The 20,204-nt window shown below is 38.2% G+C and overlaps 1 protein-coding gene across 3 annotated transcripts in view; it reads right to left on the reverse strand.

The window, feature by feature from the left end:
* Positions 1 to 20,204, reverse strand: part of MGAT5B (alpha-1,6-mannosylglycoprotein 6-beta-N-acetylglucosaminyltransferase B) — a 253,842-nt gene that overhangs the window by 58,730 nt on the left and 174,908 nt on the right. For all 3 annotated transcript variants that reach the window (XM_056814244.1, XM_056814243.1, XM_001371284.4), the window contains 4 exons: positions 20,003 to 20,076; positions 13,745 to 13,915; positions 12,565 to 12,729; positions 11,566 to 11,735 (listed from right to left, as the gene is read on the reverse strand). In XM_056814244.1, coding sequence (XP_056670222.1) covers positions 11,566 to 11,735; positions 12,565 to 12,729; positions 13,745 to 13,915; positions 20,003 to 20,076 — 580 coding nt within the window. The remainder of the gene's footprint in view (positions 1 to 11,565; positions 11,736 to 12,564; positions 12,730 to 13,744; positions 13,916 to 20,002; positions 20,077 to 20,204) is intronic.

Raw genomic sequence — 20,204 nt, forward strand, 5'->3', positions numbered from 1 at the left:
AAAAAATCCTCAGCCAATATAAGACCCAATTCTTCAATGTATATTAATATTAACCTCAACCATAGGTTTTAAAGTAATAGAAAGCAAATAGGAGCACTAACTCCATCTCTGTCCCAAATGTAACTTTGTGTCAATCCTAAACTAAGAATCTTGGCTCATTTGAAAAAAAAGCATAACTGGTGGAGTTGTGAACTGATCCAACCATTCTGGAGGGCAATTTGGAACTATGCCCAAAGGGCGACAAAAGAATGTCTACCCTTTGATCCAGCCATAGCACTGCTGGGTCTGTACCCCAAAGAGATAATGGACAAAAAGACTTGTACAAAAATATTCATAGCTGCGCTCTTTGTGGTGGCCAAAAATTGGAAAACGAGGGGATGCCCATTAATTGGGGAATGGCTAAGCAAATTGTGGTACATGTTGGTGATCGAATAATATTGTGCAAAAAGGAATAATAAAGTGGAGGAATTCCATGGAGACTGGAACAACCTCCAGGAAGTGATGCAGAGCGAAAGGAGCAGAACCAGAAGAACATTGTACACAGAGACTAATACACTGTGGTATAATCGAACATAATGGACTTCTCCATTAGGGGCGGTGTAATGTCCCTGAACAATCTGCAGGGATCTAGGAGAAAAAACACTATTCATAAGCAGAGGACAAACTGTGGGAGTAGAAACACCGAGGAAAAGCAACTGCCTGACTACAGCGGTTGAGAGGACTTAACAGAGGAGAGACTCTAAACGAAACTCTAATGCAAATATTAACAACATGGCAATGGGTTCGAATCAAGAACACATGTGATACCCAGTGGAATCACGCGTCGGCTATGGGGGGGTGGGAGGGATGGAAAAGAAAATGATCTTTGTCTTTAACGAATAATGCTTGGAAATGATCAAATAAAATATTATAAAATTAAAAAAAAAAGCATAACAACCTCAGGTTATGGCATTGGTTGAGCTGTAATGGAGGAGTAGGAAAAAAACTGAGGTGAATAGAAAGAAAACTCATAGGAGTAGAGGAGTAGCAACTGAGCAATACACTCTGATCTTTGAAGAATTCTTTTTTTTTCCTAGAAAGCCCAGCTTTTCAATGGAGTCAGTCATTTAACAGGCACTATGATCATCACTAAAGTTTGAAAAGTGGTTGAGAAGTAGTTTGAAAAGTAGTTGAGAAAAAAGAAAGGACGGTAAGGCCTGTAGTTTATGAATTCTACTTTCTTGGCAATATATGTTCCCCATTACACTGACAATTTGAATTTTATGCTTCACTTTCCACAAGGACATCGCAATGCAAGTGCGTTGCAAATATAAAATAGCTGGTCTGTTATATAACTGTTATTTTCTCTTTGACTTCTTTTTATAAAATGTTTTGATTAAGTAAGCACTTAATAAATATCTATCAAAAGTTAATGGAGTCATCTTGGCTCTTTTGCTAAAGGGAAATATAACAGCAAGGGCCCATGAACTATAGCAATAGTAGAGATAACCACTCAACAGGATTACTCCTAGGATTTTAACAACACTGAGTTGTGGCAGTCACCCTTCCTCTAGGGAACCCAATCTACTGCTAGCATAGTTATATGTTGAAAGGGGAAAATGAGCCAGCTTCAAGAAAGAGAAGGTAAAAGTCCAAAAGAGAGAAGAGAAATTGTTCAGGGCCATATTGAGAGAACTGTTAGAAGTGAGACCAAACATCCTAAGACCAACTCCTATACTACCTATAAAATAGATAATTCATTAACTGCCTACCTTGAAGACTTGTGAGGAAAGTGCATCATAAATTTCAGAGCTATACCAAATGTGAGCTATGAAAGTAGTTGTTTCTTTTCTAAATCCCTCCTAATCATCAAAACACAGTGAATTCCCAATCTAGAAACTTCAGAGAGAGCTGACTAATGCCTCAAATTCATTTGTCTAGCTCTCTTGTGTAAAGTCTACACTAATACATTAAGATAAGAATAGTACTGGATCTATCAATGCTCCCAGCAAACAGATACTCCAATAATCTCATTCTAGGAAACAGGAATGTTAGAATCATGAATATCAGAGCTAGAAGGGACCTTTGTGATGACCTAATCCAATATCCACCTTTTACAGAAGGGAAAGTAGGGCCCAGAGAGGCTCCTAAAAAGTTGAGCATGTTAGGTTGTTTTTTTTTTTTTTAGATTATACCATACTATAAAAAGTTAGGGAGCTTGATGAGCATATGATTTGGAATTAGAGGACTTGAGTTTGATAATCTGACTCTGCTACTGATCTATGTACCTATGCTCAAGACATTTGGGCCTTAGTTTTCTCATGTCCAGAATGAGGGGGTTGGACTAGATGACTTCTAAGACACCTTCCAGTTTTAAATGTATGATCTTAGTCTCCTTCCACAATTTCTATGGTCTGCCTACTGGAAGATCTTCCCATATTAATGAGATCATGGATCTACTTGGAGAGAAAATAATATAGAGGAAAAGCATGTAATCATGAGACTAGGCTCTATTAGCTACCTATGTGAATTCTAGCTAGTTGTTTCTTCTTGGTCTTAGTTTCCTCATTTATAAAAAGTGGGGCTTGTATTAGATTATTTCTAAGGACTTTTACAGCTTTAATACTCTATTGTTTTATGGATTTAGAGATTGATTTCCATTCAAACCACATGCTGCAAAGAGAACATGGATTTTCCTCCTAGACCTTCTTCCTTAAACATTTTTTATTCAGGCTTTTATCATTTGCCAGTTAAGTCAACTAATTTTATACTAAAACCAATTTCACTCATGGATGGACTAAAAGCTCAGTTATGCAAATAAAATTGATGAGCATGACTGATCCCAAGAAAGCTAGAAGGGAGAGTCCTAGGTTTAAAAAAAAAGGAAGAGGAAAAAACACAAATCAATTGACTCCAACATTTGTAATAATACCTCATAAGGTAACTGGCAGATGGATTTGCTCTGATGGAGCTTCTTCCTATTACCCTTGGGAGATGTTTTACATCTTCTTATGTGGTTATTGCAATGTAGTGCCTAGAGTAGTACTGCACCAATAATAACAGAAAATCCAGATGTGCATTTGAAACAGGCAAAAGCCTGCTTATCTGTCTAGCCTCACTGCTTAGACAGGAGCTAAGACATCTGCCAGCAACAGTTGTGAATTAACTAAAATACATCTATAAGTGGCATCTATATCCTGCTAATTTCCCTGTCCAGGTCATTTCATTAGCCAAGGGAGACATTTTCAACACTGAAGCTGAACAGTGCATCTCTAAAATCAGATTAACTTCACATCTCACTGACCTATTTTTATATTAGTCTGCTCCTGTGCGATGGCTTCTGGATAGGAAACCCAAATTCTAGTTGATCCTATAGGATGCAACCTTCTTCCTGCTGGCCTGGCAATGTGATACCTCCTATTTAGTTACATCTCTGCTGATTCTCTCTTTTCAAGACTGAAAGAAACTATTACCATGAGATAGATACCAGTTTGGTCTTTAAATCTATTAGCCATATTTAAATTCAAGTCTGGGAGGAAAGCATTTATCTGAGTGCCAATGGAACACTGGAACAGAAAGACTAGTTTTGGGAAATCATGTCACTATTCCTTTACCTATATCTTTACCCCACTTTTTGTCTCCATTCAGACCTAACTCCCTTCCCCTCAAAAACAAAAGATCACAACATAGTGTAAAGAGAAAAAAATGCATCCTTTACAAAAAGCAAAAAGCAAGTTGCAAAAAGCAAGAAGCAAAGAGAACCCAATGCCAAGTCGAACATTCTACTCTGAATTCCCAGGAGCTGGGACTGGAGACTGAGGCAGTTGCTGACAGTTGGTGAATTCCATAGGAGGGAGAAGCTGTTTTTCCCTTGCTGTCAGGATAAACCAGAGGATAACTGTCTGATATCTCTGGGGTGGACCCAGAAAACCAGTAGTTCCTTTCCTTTGGCTGTCTTGATATTTCTTCCTGTTCCTACTGCTGATGCTATAGAGAAAGTGGATTTCTACTGGTGCTGGTAACATCTCTCTGGAACTGTTGTCTGGAGCAAAGAAGGACTCTTGGTTGTGAGATTTCTTTGGGCCCCTGTTGCCTTTGCCCCTAAAAATCCCTCTCTGACTTTAGTTACTCTTTTAATTAGTTAGTTTAGGATAATTTAGAAAGTTTAGAAGTGGTCGGGTTAGAAGGAAGGTAGTCCCTAATTCCCTTCCCTTCCCTCCTCCTTTTAGTTAAATAAACTTTTATTTTATATATATATGTATATATACACACATATATACACACACAGATACACACACACACACACACACACACACACACACACACACACACACACACACATATATATATATATATATATATATATATATACATAGCTTGTTTAATCCTTCCTTTTAACCCTCCCATAACAAAGCAAAGGACTTAAGTCCCACATCACTGGATTCATTTGAATCTTAAGTAGAACCATACTTGTGTGAATTTCAAAATTATTCCACCCTAATCAGACCATTCTTTAGAAGATCTGATTTAGCTATTTCCTGATCAATAACAATAGAGATACTTGGAATAACAGAATCAGGTCTTGGAAATCCACATTCTCCACCCTACTCAGTTTAACAAGATTAGGAAGGGCTGCATCAAACTCAAGATTTAATTATTTGAGAAAATGGCCTTCAACAGACATGTGCAAAGAAAGGACAGACCTCTGGGTGGTCCTAAGTCAAGCTTGAGCCACCATTGGCACATGTAAGAAGCAGGAAGTGAGTTAGAGTACAACCTTGGGAGTTCTTGGGACTTCCTGTGAGGAGGGCTAGAGGGCAGTTCGATCTTGGAGCTTGAGCATAGAGGACACCTGCATACAGCTTTCCTTCAGACCAGTCACGTGAGTGATAAGGAATGACCCCTTTCTCTGCCTTGGCTTTCCAAGGCCTTAAGGCCCACTTTGGCTCAGCATGAGCCAGAGTGGTTCTGAGTTAAACTTCTTTCGTTCTCTCCCTCTTTCCTTCTCTCCCTTTTTTCCTTCTCTCTCTCTCTCTCTCTCTCTCTCTCTCTCTCTCTCTCTCTCTCTCTCTCTCTCTCCCTCCTTCCTTCTAATATTTTCTTCCTCCTGTTGTAATTAAAACACCATAAAAATTTGGCAGCTGACTTGGGTATTTTATTATTTGGGATTTCCCTTGGTGACCATTTAAATTTAGATTTTCTTCAGTCTCAACCATAATATTCACCCTTTACATTTGGGTATTCATAAGGATACCATTTTGCCATTTCCACTTGGGTACTTACTTTCTCTCCTGTCACACTATTTCTCTCCATGTTCCCACCACTCTTAACTTTCCAATATGTTATGTACCATCTCCACTGACCTGAAGATATTTTAAACTGTTTTCCATTTAGCAAATAGGGGCTTAGAATAAATCCTTACATAAACTCCAAAAGTCCTTGTCCTTCAAGCTAGCCTCCAACCACACATACTTGGTTCTCACCCCAAGCCATTATATTTGGTCCCTAAAACTAGGGCTTGGCAACATTTGAGAAGTCTTTTGAATGACTGTTATGCCCTTTAATACATTAAAAAAAAACACTTCCCTTTTATTTTAATATAAATCCTAAGACAGAAGAGTGATAATAGCTAGGCAATTGGGGTTAAGTGACTTGACCAGGGTCACTCAGCTAGGAAGTATATGAGGCCAAATTTGAACCCAAGTCCTTTCAATTCCAAGCCTGGTGCTCTATCTACCATGCTACCTAGCTGCTCCTTAATCATATTTTAAAACTCTAAAGCTATCTTCTGTGCTAGATTTAGACTAAGAGCACTTGGTTTCAAATCCAGGGTCTGCCACTTCTTCCATGTATGATCTTTGGTACATCACTCCAAGTCTTTGGGTCTCAGTTTCTTCATCTATGAAATTAGAGAGTTAAACCAAAGAGATAATTTTTAAGATCCCCTTCTGCTAAAAAACTGTGACTGTGTTTCTATGCTTGTGTTTGTACAATGATTCCATTCTGACATTCAGCATATGATCATAGATTGACAGGTAGATACTTGCAGCACCACTCTGATTCATACTCTTTCCTACAGAAAGATTCTGTCCTCATTTGAACCAGGATAATTATAAAACAAGAAAAAACTGAAACATTTTCCTTGGTGGTTTAGTAATGAGTATCTATGCTTTTTCCTTATGGGATCAGGAGAAACAGTCTTTTGGGAGTTAGTTAAGATCTAGCAGAAAAACTGCTGGATTTGGAGTTAAATAGCATCTAGTTTTGAATATAGCTTCTGCCACTTACAGTCCAGTATTCTTATCTGAATAATGGGAGGACCGGACTAGATGATCCTCAAGGTACTTTCCTATTCTAAATATTTTGATTTCTTGTTTTTCGTCTAGCTTATGATTTCAGTGATGTGGAGAACTCTTTCTTTCTGTCTCTTTGACACATAAACTATAGTCTTAGAGTTGGAACACATAAATGGGGCACTGGGAAGCTAAACAACTTGCCCAAGTTCACATAGCTACTATATGTTGGAGAAAAGACTTTTTGATTACAAGGCTAGTCTTCTAGCTACACTATTACATTTCTTATCTTTAAAGTATGAATTAAATTAATCTTGTTGACCTGCTTATGCTAATGTTTTATTTTTATTGTTTTGGTTTGCTTTCTTTTAGCTTTTTTTTTTTGGAGGGGGGTTAAGGGGGAGGGAGCTGCCTTGTAAGATTTGGAAAGGCAGCTAGGTAGTACAGTGGATAGAGGGCCCAGCTTTCAATTAGGAATACTCATCTTCCTGAGTTTAAATCTGGCCTCAGATACTTGTTAGCTGTGTGACCCTGGGCAAGTGATTTAACTTTGCATCAGTTTCCTCATCTGTAAAATATGCTAGTAAAGGAAATGGGAAACCACTCCAGATTCTGTGCCAAGAAAACTCCAAATGGGGTTGGACCCAACTGAAAAATCCCTGAACAACCACAAAGATTTGGAAAACACCTTCTCAAAAAAGGTCTCTGAGAGAAGAACCAGGAGAACACTGTATACAATAACAGAAATGCATGATGATCAACTGAGAAGGACTAAACTATTATCAGCAAAACAAGGTTCCAAGATTAACTAAGGGATTCATGACAAAAAAAAAAAGTGCTATCCACAGCCAGAGAAGAAACTGTTAAGAGTCTGGTTGCAAATCAAAGTATGTCATTTTTCACTTTATTTCCTTTAAAAAAAATTATATGTGTGATATATATCTTCTTTCATGGCGTGACAAATATAGAAATATGTATCACTTGACAACACTAATATAACCTATATCAGACTTTTTACTACCTTGGGGAAGTGAGGAAGGGAAAGAATCCAAATAGCAAAATGTCAGATAATTGCAAAAATTGTTTCTACATGTAACTGAAAGAAATTTTATGAATATAAATATAAAATGTTGCTATACCTGAGCTAGATCTCACATTGGCAAATACATTCATGTGGCATCAGAAGAGAGAAGTTAGGTTTATCTTGGCACAGATCGAATATGAGAAGGAACAACTGAGCTGGTCATTTTAATTAATGATTAAATTAATTAATTATGAGTAGAAACTTGAGGGCTACCTCTACAAGGGATCACATTCTTCTCAAAACTTTTAATATGCAAAAATGTGACAAAAATATTGTTACATTGGAATGACATTATATTGAAAAGTCCAAGAGTATATAGGTGAAAGGAGATTTGGGATCTTTCTGGGAGTTAGCTTGAAGTTTTAGAATTGGGTTGAGGTATTCATCATGTATTTACTTATCTATGTACATCCTGTATCTTTTAAATATGAGGTAAAGTCCTTGAGTCCAAGGAATGTTTTGTATTTGTCTTTGAATGTTCAGTGCTTAGTCTTAAAAGTAGTAGGTGCATGATAAATGTTTGTTAAATTGAAATGTATTTTCTATTTAGAACAATATCTTTCTGAAGCTACCATATACAATGATCCCATCTTCATTGATTTAGAGATGATATTTTTACTGAACAATGGACATATTACATGGTTGTGGAGATGATGAGATGTGAATTGGGTGATAATACAATGAGATAAATTTGTCAGGAAGTCCCTAGTGAAATACCTCAAAGATGTATATGGGCCTGTGCTTTTAATATTTTTAAAAAATCAATGGTTTGGAAAAAGGCAAAGGTTGCTGCTCATCAGATGTGTGGATAACATTGTTAGTACAGAAAGCTAACATGCTGGATAACACAGTTAGCATCCAAAAGAATCTTCTCAGGTGGAACTGAATATCATATCCAATAGGGACACCCTTAAAGTCTTACATTTCTGAAAAAGATCTGGGGATTGGGGTTTGGGCAGCTAGATGGTTCAGTGGATTGAGAGTCGGGCCTAGGAGATTAGAGGTCTTGGGTTCAAATCTGACCACAGATACTTTCTACCCAAGTGACCCTTTTGCAAGTAATTTAACCCTATTGCAAAGCCTTTACCATTCAGTATTGGTTCTAAGATGGAAGGGAAGGGTTTAAAAAAATTATCTAGGAGTTCTAATGGATTGAAAGGCCAATATGAACCAGCAGTGTGATGATGAAGCCAAAAAAAAGTTATATTTAAAGGGTCATACCTTCCAGAATTTGGGTGGAAATAGTCTCTCAGTACCCTGCTCACATTAAATTTTATCTGGAGTATTGTGTTCAGTTCTGGATTCTATTGTTTGAGAAGAATATTAATATGGAAAATATCTCGGAAGGCAACCAGAACAATTAAGGTCCTTGAATCCATGTTATTTGAGTATCAGTTAAAGGAACATGATACGTTGCTTGGAGAAGAGACTTGAAAGGAAAATTATAATTTTGAGGAGGGGCTAAATTTTCTTTTTCACCCAGATGGAAGAACCCAGGAGTAAAGGGGAAAAGAGTTGTTAAAAAAAAAAGTTGCAAAGAGAAATATTTTCTTGGTATCAGAAACCCCCCCCCCCCCAACAACTTCCTAACAATTAGAGTGGAATAAGAATGGAATGGGCTGTGTAGAAGCATAGGTTTCCTCTAGTTTGATATCTTCAAGCAGAAGCTGGATAACCATTTTTTGGATCTGTTATGGTGAAATTCAATTTATATATAGGTTGGCCTAGATAGGGCACTGAAATCTATTTTAACTCCCAAATTCTATGATTTTGTGAGCTTATTCCAATAGCATCTTTAAGATATATGATGAGGTTGACATTGTTCCTATGTCACATATGGGGTCCAGAGGTTAAACGATTTGTCCAAGTTCAGAAAACTGGGGTGCTGGGCTTTTGACTCTCAAAACAATATTATCTCCCCCAAACCAGAGTGCCCCGTATTCAGTTGAAATACTTTTTTGAAACCTTAGGTGTGGATGTTACAGGTCTATCATGCTGTTATGATCACTTGGTACAAAATCAATGGTATAAAGAGTCTTTGCAACTGAGCAAACAGCTTCCCTATGGCATGTATCCCCCATCTCCTAGTTTCTGACTCTTCCTTTTCAGCAGCTTCAAGAGATTCACAAGCATGAGGAAAATTTTCCCTTTCATTATTTACAATAATTTAGTGGCTGTGTTGCATTTATTCCCACAGACACTGTCAATAAATCTCTCAAGCTTTCTGTTCAGCAGGAGTTAGGAGGCATTTCTAATTATAGGAAGCAGTGTTGGGAAAGACTTGGGTTCAACTATGTTTCTGTCTCAATGAGCAACCTTGTTCTCTGGCAGGTTAATGCATATACACAACTCAGCAGAGAGAAGGTTCAAACAATAGAAACAGCAGGACTCTAAAAAGGCTGGTTCTATCTCCTTGCATTGGTGAAGCTTTTCTCTGACTTCAGCACCACCAATCAAGGACAGCTCCAAAACCTGGGGGCCCTTTATTTGTTTTCTAAAACGAATAGAATTGGTATACTACATAGGTTGGTACTAAGCAAAATTGTGAAGTGGACAAAATTTATCTTGAGCAATTTTTCACCTGCTCCTATTTCAGCACTCACTTCTCTCCTTTTCACATCTTCTGTCCCATATTCCCACACTTCTAAGTGAGGATAATAATACTTGTAATATACTGAGAGGGAAGTTGAGTGAATCAAATGAGATAATGCATTTCAAGCTTTTTATAAGTCTTAAAAGCAGTATAAAATGCGACTAATTATTATTATCTTTACTCTGTTTTGGGGATCTGAATCTGTTTTTATGGGTAGAAAGGGACTTGAAGGTGTGGTATACTGGAAGAAGTACTACATTTGGAGATAAAGGACAGGAATTCAAATACCAGACTTACTACTAATATGACCTTGCACACACTGGTCTCTGAAATTGAACTCCCCATTTATTAAATAAGGGGGTTGGACCAGATTACTTACAATGTCCCTTCTATTCCTAAATCTGTTTCTCTGAGTGTTTTGAAAGAGAGAAAGAGAGGACATCTTTAATGAATTCATTTAAAACTAATAATCTTTCAAGATGCACGGTAGGGAGTTAAGACTTCATCTATAATAGACTAGCTGGAAAGCTTATTGAAAAGAGGCAACAATGGCCTGAAGTAATATATTTAATTAATTTGCCAAAGATTTGTGATATTTTTTTGTGTTTTGAATACCTGAGAGGGTACTTGGGAAAATACCAATGGAGAGCAAATTTGAGAGAGGAATGAAACCATAGAACAGAAATCTTTCTAAACATTATTCTTTCTTCCTTCCCAGTGCTCCTTTATTTACTCCTAAATGATTGTTTTTTCAGTGGCCAAAAGCAGTAACCTCCAATTCTTGGCCCTTCTGCTTCCATCTTATCTATAATACCCAGGACATGGATGAGGAAATGCTAGCTGACACTTCTGATCTCAGATTCAACTGGCTCATGATATACTAGAATGGGACCGAGAAGAATTCCAGTATGATGAATCCTGAAGAAGTCTTTGGAGATGCATCAGCTCCCATCAGGATCAAGAAAGCAGAGGAAAGCTGACCTATACAATTTAGTACAATTCTGACTAATATTAGCCAGATATTAAACACAAATAATTGAACTTCATTGCACTTGGAACTAGGACCTTTATTGGAAAGGAAATTCCCCTTAAATAACAGGATAACATAACAACATGGCATCAGTGCATTTCAAAATTTCAAACATGTCAGTTCTGAGGAAGAATGATGTGGACATGCACAATCAGACATTTTTTAGTCTGAGAAATTTAATCAGAGCACCATGAATTCTTCATAAAGGTCATAGATCTTAGTATCTTTGGCTTGACTGGGTCCTCTATAAAGTTGGTGTTCTCTAATTCAGGTTGCTGTACAACTGAATTCTGTAGGACTTCTCTCCAAGGGAAACCAGGGTGATTCTTTACCTCTACTTTTTTTCTTTTTTACTCTTACTTTCTGTTGTGGAATTAATACTGTGTATTGGTTCTATGGCAGAAGAGTGGTAAGGGCTAGTCAATTGGGAGTTAAGTGACTTGCTCAGAGTCATACAGCTAGGAGGTATCTGAAGCCAGAGTTGAACCCATGACCTCCCATTCTCTAGGCCTGGTTCTCTATCCATTGAGTCACCTAGCTGCCCCTTTAATCTCTACTTTTGTAACAGATTATTTCACACACTCACCTCTGCAACTCTTTCAAGGACACAGTGATCTTCAGGTTATGCCCCAGGATAAAGAGGACAGCTAGGATGTCTGCCCATTGTACCATCTCACCCAAGGGCCCCCCTTTTAGTACCCTTGGGCTGAACACATCCCCAGATTCCTCTGTCAGGAAACCAATATGGATAAGGATCTGAAGCCAAGAGAGAAGAGAGTAAGTCAGTATAAAGAAAAAGAAATCAAAGTTTTACCTAGATTTACTCTATCTCAGCAGGTCTGGAGAAGGTCTCAAGTACCAAATGCCATCTCTAAACTAGAATTGGTTTCTTATTTGGCAGCAAAGCAGATAGGTGCCCAGAAGTAGATGGGGAAGCCTTCTGAGCAGGGTAGAACAAGCTATCCAGAGTAAGCCAGATAAATATTCCAAATGCCAGACCATTGCTGTTCCTATCACTAATTGTAGAAAGATATAGAGAATAGGCTATCCTACTGGCTAGAAGCCTGTTTTACTTTTCTCCTATGCTTTAGAAGGAACTTGTCCTAGTTGATACACCATTTTATCCCCTTGACTTTGGTTCATTCATACTTCAATACAATTTCATTTAACAAGTGCTTGCTTGTGCCTGATAGTTAAGAGATCCATTCTTAGGGATCTGTCCTATTGCTTTGGGGTCTGGGGTCTGTCCATATTGCTTTATTGTGAGAAGAAGATCTTTGCTCATGAGGACAACAATAATAAAACAATAATAGTAATAGCCCAGGCTATGTAAGAATCACAATAGAAATTCAGCCTAAGCTTATAAGGGTATGCAAAGATTGCAGCAAATAAGAACTTTCCCTCAAGCTTGGGGCTTCAGAGTGAGGTAAGAAAGAAATGGTCTGTGTTACTTGTTGGTGGCACTAAATCTTGTTTAGTGCCTAAACAAGGTGGCACTAAAACTTGTTGCTGGGGCAAGAACACAGTCCTATACCAGGCTGATGAATGTTCTGGCATAGCCCCAGGGGCAGTCTTCCCCATCTACCTGCTTCTGATCTCTCCTGGCTCCCTTTAGCTTTGCTTCTAGGCGCCTTGCTGCCGGAGCCCAGTGAGCTTCCAATTGTTTGATCCTCCTCTTCATGAAGATCAGTGACTCCTTCCCACTTCCAATCAGCTCCAAGAGGTGGGAGAGGTTGCTCCTAAAAGCTGCCTAAAGGGGATGCAATGGAGGACACTGATGCTTAGTAAAGGGGATGCAATGAAAGACCCTGATGCTTATTAGGGATGACCAGTTGTACCCAACAGGTTTTGGGGAGGGTGTATCTATTAATCTTTCAGTACCCAAACATTTATCAGGACATCATGACTTACTCAATGTGGGCATCTTGTCACCTGTCCACCTACTACATATGTGCCTGTCTCCCTTTTTTGGCCTTTTGCATTTGTCCTGGAAATAATATTTCAACACTACCATTACAACTGGAAATGATTGATAATCTTTTGCCTTATGGCTTCATTCACAATACCTATACCAAAATTCCCTTAATTGACCATAATGCTTAGATTAGAAGTTCTATGAGGGTAGAGATAAATTCATTTCTGCATTTGTATCTTTAGGCCCTATCGTGCTTAATAAACATTTATTAATTGACCATCAAGGACCCAGATTCCAATAGGATTTCTCTATCTCTGGTTAAAGAGACTCCTTTAGAACCACAGTCACTACTCCTTAAGACTTAATATGAGGCTGGATTCTGGGACAGTAATAGTAGAATAAATGGCCAACTCATATTAAGGGTCTGTTACTTTTAGAACTAGTCTCAAGTGATTCCTAGAACTTAGCTGGGGAATTGGATCATATACTATATGATACTATATTCTATACTCAATGAATCTGGATCCATTATAGGAAGGGCTTCAGAGGTTCCTTCCCTGAAATCTACCTATGAGCAATTTAAACTTCCCATACAACTGGGAACCTCTTGACCAGAGATAGGAAAGGAGGAGGATATGGACAGTTGAAATAATTTCAATTGGACATGAGAGGGACTTGGACTTCCCCAAATCCTACTCTAAAGGCCACACCTCATAGATTCATCAGGCCTCAGAATCTATAACGCTTTCTGTCTAAAAGGGTGTGTGTGGCAGAGGAAATGTATAGGAACAAGTAAATGGTCTTCCATTGGTCCTTCTACTTGGACAATTCTGCCATGCAAAGTCCTTACCTGGCCTTTGGGGAGGGACTTAGGGGGAGGAAACACTGCTGTTTGATTTCTCCAAGGCATTGGGGGACAGAACCACTCAACTTCACTGAGGTAGATTAGGAAAGAGCACTCAGTGCCATCCACACCAAAGAAGGCATAACAGGGATCAGAGGTCCAACGAGCATGCATCCACTGCAGAAAGGAATGGAACTCAGAATTAAGAGAACAAGCTTTAACTCCTTCCCTCCCAATACCAACTCAATCATCCACAGGAGAATCACTTGACTTCATTATGATGGAGACCATCAGGAGACCTTGTGGTAATTAATTATAACTTCAGTTCACCCCTCAGTAAAAAGGTGAATAAGCCTAGAACAAGGTAGAAGTGGGGAAAACAAAAAGATAAGGACAATTCTAGCACTTTACTTGTTATCCCCTAATAGAGGAATACTGATAGAGGCATGGAAGGGTTAAAATAGGGGCATAGAAAGATAGAACTAAAACTAAGGAAGTAGCATGGTATCCCTAGCTCTGAACTCAGAGATCCTGGGTTAAAATCCTGGTTACTATATGTATATGATCTTGGGCAAGTCATCTTACCTCTATGGGTCTCAATTTTCTCTTCAAAATGAGAGGATTGACTTTTTAAGATCCCTTCCAGTCCTAGATCTATGATCCCCTGGCAGAGTCCCAAAATGTAGACAACTGGGGCAAAAATGATTAGTATTTTTAAAGTACTTCACATATATTTTCTCATTTGATCCTCTCAACAACCCTGAGAGGTAGGTCCTGACTTGTCAGGTAAGAAAACTGAGTATCTGAGATATTAAATGATTTTCTCATGGTCACAAAGCAAATAAGTGTCAGAAGTAGGATTAAACACAGATTTCTCTTGATTATAAATGTGAAGTTCTTTCCTACCACTACTACACTTACTCCTCAGAATGGAACTACTCATTGCAAGGATGAAACTCTACAGAAATTACATACCTTACCCTCCCTCACCCTAGATGTATGCAGCTTTATTATTATTTAGTGGCAAGTTTTAGAATATTTAATGTTAAAGCCATTTTTCAAGTCTCATTTCAGTCACAACATAACTGAATGAATAAACCCCAGGTTTTCAGAAAGGACACATTGGAGTGAGAGGTCAAGGAGAAAGACAAAGATAAGAGGAGGAAACTAGGGAATTAGAATATTACCCTCTTAGCACAATCCTGAGAGTAACTTGCCTGGGACCACTGTTTGGAAAGGGGTTTGAGTATAGTAGGCTCTTCTTACTGAATAGTTCCACTAAGGAGAGGTAGATCATGGGGAAACTTCTCCTTTTTGCTGGAAATGTTGTATACAATTTTAATTTGGCCTTTAAATAATCATGTTCCATAAGAATTTAATGGGAGAAGTTTGACTCCTCCAAGGTATTCAGGTCAACAAAGTCTAAAAACAAAAATACCTACAATATGCAAGGCTCTGTGTTAGGCACTGGGAATACAGACCAAAAAAAAAAAAATCCTTCCCCCCAGGAAGCTTACATTTTGGGGCACTTAGGTTGCTAAGTACTTAGAAAACCAGGTCTGGATTTAGGAGGACCTGGGTTCAAATGTAACCTCAGACACTTCCTAGCTGTGTAACCTTGTGCAAGTCACTTAACCCTAATTACCTAGTCCTTACAGCTCTTCTGTGTTGGAGCTGATATTTAGTATGGATTTTAAGACAGAAGGTAAGAGTTTTAAAGAAAAAAGAAGCTTATATTCTATAAGGGGCATACAACAGGTACCGAAGTAAATAAATAAAAGGCCTATAAAAAGTAATTTGAAAAGAGAGTATTAGTAACAGGGGAGGTAGTTAGGTTATATAATGGATACTGGGTCTGAAGTCAGGAAGACTCATTTTCCTGAGTTCAAATCTGGCCTCAGACATTTATCATCTGTGTGACACTGGGTGAGTCATTTAACCCTGTTTGTCTTAAGTTTCTTTATCTATAAAATGATCTGGAGAAGGAAATGGCAAACCACTTCAGTATCTTTGCCAAGAAAACACCAAAGGAGGTCACAAAGAGCCAGACATGATTGAACAACAAATGATAGGAGATCAGAAAAGGCCTCATGAAAGAAGTGGCAGATGAACTGATTTGAAAGAAGCTTGGAATTCTAGGAGGTAGAGATGAAAAGGGAGCATATGCCAATGGTAATCATTTCTGTTTTGTTAATGAGCTAAGTGCTAAAGACATTTACTTTAGAAAAATGAAATTTATGGCTCTCAAAAGAGACTCAAAAGACTTTGAAACATGAAAATAAGGGCAATCTGTTTCTAGCAGTCAAAGAAAGTTAATTTCATGTGGAAAAGCTTCAGTGAAAGATGGCCACTAAAGGACAATACAAGAGGCAAACTGAGAATAGGTGGAGAAGGCAAGTTTCACTTAACAATCATATAGTGAATATTCTATTGAGAAGCCTAAAAAAAAAAAATCCACCATTCCCATTCACTCACACTACATTCTAGCCAAATTTACGATGCGCTACTTTTCTATCTTCTCTTGCTCTCTCTATATATGTGCAGTCTGTACTCTAGCACACTTCCTACCATTTTTTTTTCATTATTTTCCTTCAAAGCTAAGATTGGTTACCTCCATGAACCTTACCCTTGACCTCTGGAGCTGAAAACAATCTCTCCCTCTCCTCAGTTATTCTGTGGGGGTATAGGATTCTTTTTTTTTTTTTAACTTTTCCTTTGATCCTACCACCTTGCACCATTCTTATTTGAGTTCATGTGATAGCCTGTCACCATTCCCATTCCATTAGATTTGTAAACTCTTTGAGAGCAAGGACTGTGTTAATTTTCTTCCTTTCACTTAAAAAAATGCTTTGTATATAGGCCTTTAATATTTGTTGAATTAAATGGAAATTTTTTTTCAAATGCTAACAATGAGATTTCCAGCAAGAAAGCATAAAAATACTCAAGATAAGGGAGTTGGAAGGTCAGTACAGAATGGCCTAAAGCCTATTGGAAGACTAGATTGAAAAATGTTGTCAACATGGAATCTAGAAGACCCAAACTTGTGGCCTAGTGGGATCTGGAACCCCCAGGTTTTGACCTTGTCACATAAGAGTTTCTCCCTGATGGAAAGTTCTACTTCACTGCCTCTTAGACTAACAATAGACTTTAAGATTTGGCCAAGTAGGTAGTACATCAGTCTAGCAAGCTGAAGGTCCAGAGTTTGATCCTCAGAAGGAGGGTGTGATATACTGGGAGAGGCTTCTGGAGACAAGGAGAGTCATTTGACTGAACTTGAGTTAAAAAAAAAAGTCAATGTCTAGGGGATAAGGATGAGGAATAGAACAGGATCTGGGAGGGCCAAAGGTAGTTACAAAATGGAGGTGAAGTAGAGGCCAAAATCAAGGAGACAACCTGAAGGCCCCTAGCTAAAAAGAAAACCAACAGGTAGGATCTTGGAGAGACTGAAGATTTCACTACATTTAGATAAGGTATCAGTCCAAACTGTTATAAGGGATTTAGCAGGAGCTGAAAGCAGGAAGTACTAAGAGGTAGAGAGAGAATATTGGAACCCTGAAGAGACTGACTCTGGAGAAGCAGTTTTTGGAATTACTCTCTGGAGTAGGAGACTGAGACCTTACCTTCAAGAAAGTTTCACCTTCTGAAAAGTGGCTGAGATTGGTTTAAACTCCACAGGTGGACTGTGTGGGTTAAACACAATTACTTCCCTTTCTTAGTGAATCAGTATCTGTTCCTGTGTGTTCCTGCTGCTGCTGTGATTTCCACTAGGACTCCTGTCAGGCTCAAGAGGACAATGGTCAGTGAGACTTCCGTTGGCCCTTATTCCTGTAACTTTCAAGTCTTCCCAAATTTATAAACTAAGGGAGTTAAATTTTAATTAGTTGTAGTTATCTAGATTTGTAGGTAGTGAAAATTATTAGAGTGGGGTTTAGCAATTTGGTTTTGGGTTTAAGATAAGATCTTCCTAATTCCCTTCTCTTCTTTCCTTACCTTAAAATAAACCATTATTTTGTTATATTTATAGGTTTTATCCATTATTTATACATATTTCAAAACCTAATTTGGGCTAAGAATAAAGTGCCTTTCCTTATACCTGCACTACAGCAAGTTAGAAGTGTATCCTCTGTAACTTCCTTAGTTGATCATTTATTTTTTTACTATGATTATTTTGCCATAGTTTCTTAGTAAAATGGTCATTAAATTTTTTTGAGGCATTTGTGAATTTATCACAAGAAAGTAATTTTTCTTAATAATGGTGGTGGTTGTGATACAATCTGATTTACTTCTAGTAGTCAGATATTGTGGTTTACAGTGGTTGACCAGCTATAGAACCCATTTGAAGTAGTCCCAATAAGGGAAGATAATAAAATTGAAGAAGATAAAGCAGATCAATCCCTTCCTGCATTTTTAGGGAATAGACCCAGTACCCTTGCCCCCAGGAGGTCAAGCAGCTTATGCAGGTGCAGACTTGACTAGAGAAGAATTAGGAAGGTCAAGAAACAAAGGAACTTCAGGAATATCAAAGAGGTCAGGATGTATGCTATATGCAAAGTAACATATAGTTAACTAGGGATAAGTGATTAAGTACATGTGAAAGTAAACAACCCCTGAATAACCTGAGTATTGTCCACTCATCACTGACCACACACACCTGTGTTTGTAATAAGGTTTGTTTAATTGTCAAATAAGAACCTGTATGTGCAAGAAAATAACTTTGTATCTTGTAACCTATATAAGCTATCCTATAATGTTAGTCTGATACAGCTTTCACTAGGGAAGTCTGTCCCAGCTGGTAGATTCTTTATTAATCAAAAAATAATGGTTCCAATAATTGAATTTTTGGGGTGTCCGGACTCATTTTATGAAGTGCCCCACTTCACGTTGAGAGCTGGTATGGCTGGAGAGGTGAGGGCCAAAAAAAAAAGCCTCATTGGTCCAAGTGTGGGTAATGTACATTGGCCTGACACAATGTTCCAGATATAACCCAAGAGAGGGAATTGATATTTGAGTTGTCCTGCTTCTTTTATGTACCTCTGACTTTGCATCTTTAAACCAAATGTGCTGAGGTCCAAAATATGATGAATATGTGTGTGTGTGAGGGGGGGGGAATAAAAAAGGGGGAAGAGATGGCAGAGGGAGGGAGAGAGAGAGCGAGAGAGTGAGAGAGAGAGAGAAAGAGAGAGAGAGAGAGAGAGAGAGAGAGCACAGAAGCTTCAACAAAAGGACATTTTAAAAATTACTTTTAAAAAATGCATATGTTTTTCATGCCAGAAAATTCCATTCCCATGAGCACCTACGTATCATTTTGTGACAAGTCTAGTTGCATATGAAGTTACAAAGCCTCCTTTGGACAGACATACTCAAAGGGAGCAATTTTCAAATTTTGCCTTAGGCATACTTCTAGCAGAGAAGGGGCATTGTTTATGGGATGGAGGAGTGGGAGTAGGGGTGGAGTTCACTTGATTAACCAGAGCAGCAACATTATCAAAATGTCAGAACTAGAAGGGGCTTTTAGGTTAATCTAGCCCTGCTTCTTCACTTTAGAAATAAAGGAAGTAAAACCCAAAGAGGTTAAGTAACTAGCCCAAGGTCATGAAATTATTAATCAATAGTAGAATCAGGATTTGAATAATAAGCAGTAACTGACATTTATTCAGTAATCTTTCATACTAACCCTGCAAGTTAGGTACTACTATAGTTCTTAATATTCCCATTTAACAGATTGGAAAGTGAGATGGAGTTTTTTAAAGAGAGGAGCAGCTAGGCAGTTCAAAGTCAGGCGCAGAATAGGGAGGAGCAGGGTGCAAGTCTGGCTTCAGATAGTCCTAGCTGTGTGACCCTGGGCAATGCACTTAATCCCATTTGCCTAGCCCTTGCCCTTCTGTTACTACTAAAACAAAAAGGTTAAAAAAAAAGAAAAAACTAAAGTGGAGAGATTAAATGGCTTGTGTGAAGTCACAAGGCTGGTGTTTAAAGTAGAAAGAAGAATCTTGTATTTTCTTGATATCAAGTTATGGGGGTTAAGTGACTTGCCCAGGGTCACAGAGCTAGGAAGTCTTTGAGGTCAGCTTTGAGCCCATGTCCTCTCAACTCCCAACTCTTTTGAAGATAGGATTTGTCCTTCTCCTTGCTTCAGTATTTAGCATTTTCTGCAATATCACTTAGTTCTACTACATGTTCCAATATAATTTTATTTTTTTAAGTAGCTTTGACTGAAGGATTCTCCACAAAATGCTCTCCTTAGAGCATTTGATGTTTACTTACCTCTACCTTACCAGAGCAGTCTGGATATTTAGGGTCATTGGGCACCTCACATTGATCCCGCTGGCCTTCAGACACTGAGAGAGGATGGGGGAGACAATAGATAATTCAGAAAGATAAGGAGGAATACAATGAGGGGAATAAACCGATCTATTCTAGAGGGTGAAGGGGAGATATATTTTTCAGCTCTTAACTTCTCAAAAAA

The sequence above is a fragment of the Monodelphis domestica genome, chromosome 2 (genome assembly GCF_027887165.1).
Source record: "Monodelphis domestica isolate mMonDom1 chromosome 2, mMonDom1.pri, whole genome shotgun sequence".
Lineage (NCBI taxonomy): Eukaryota > Metazoa > Chordata > Mammalia > Didelphimorphia > Didelphidae > Monodelphis > Monodelphis domestica.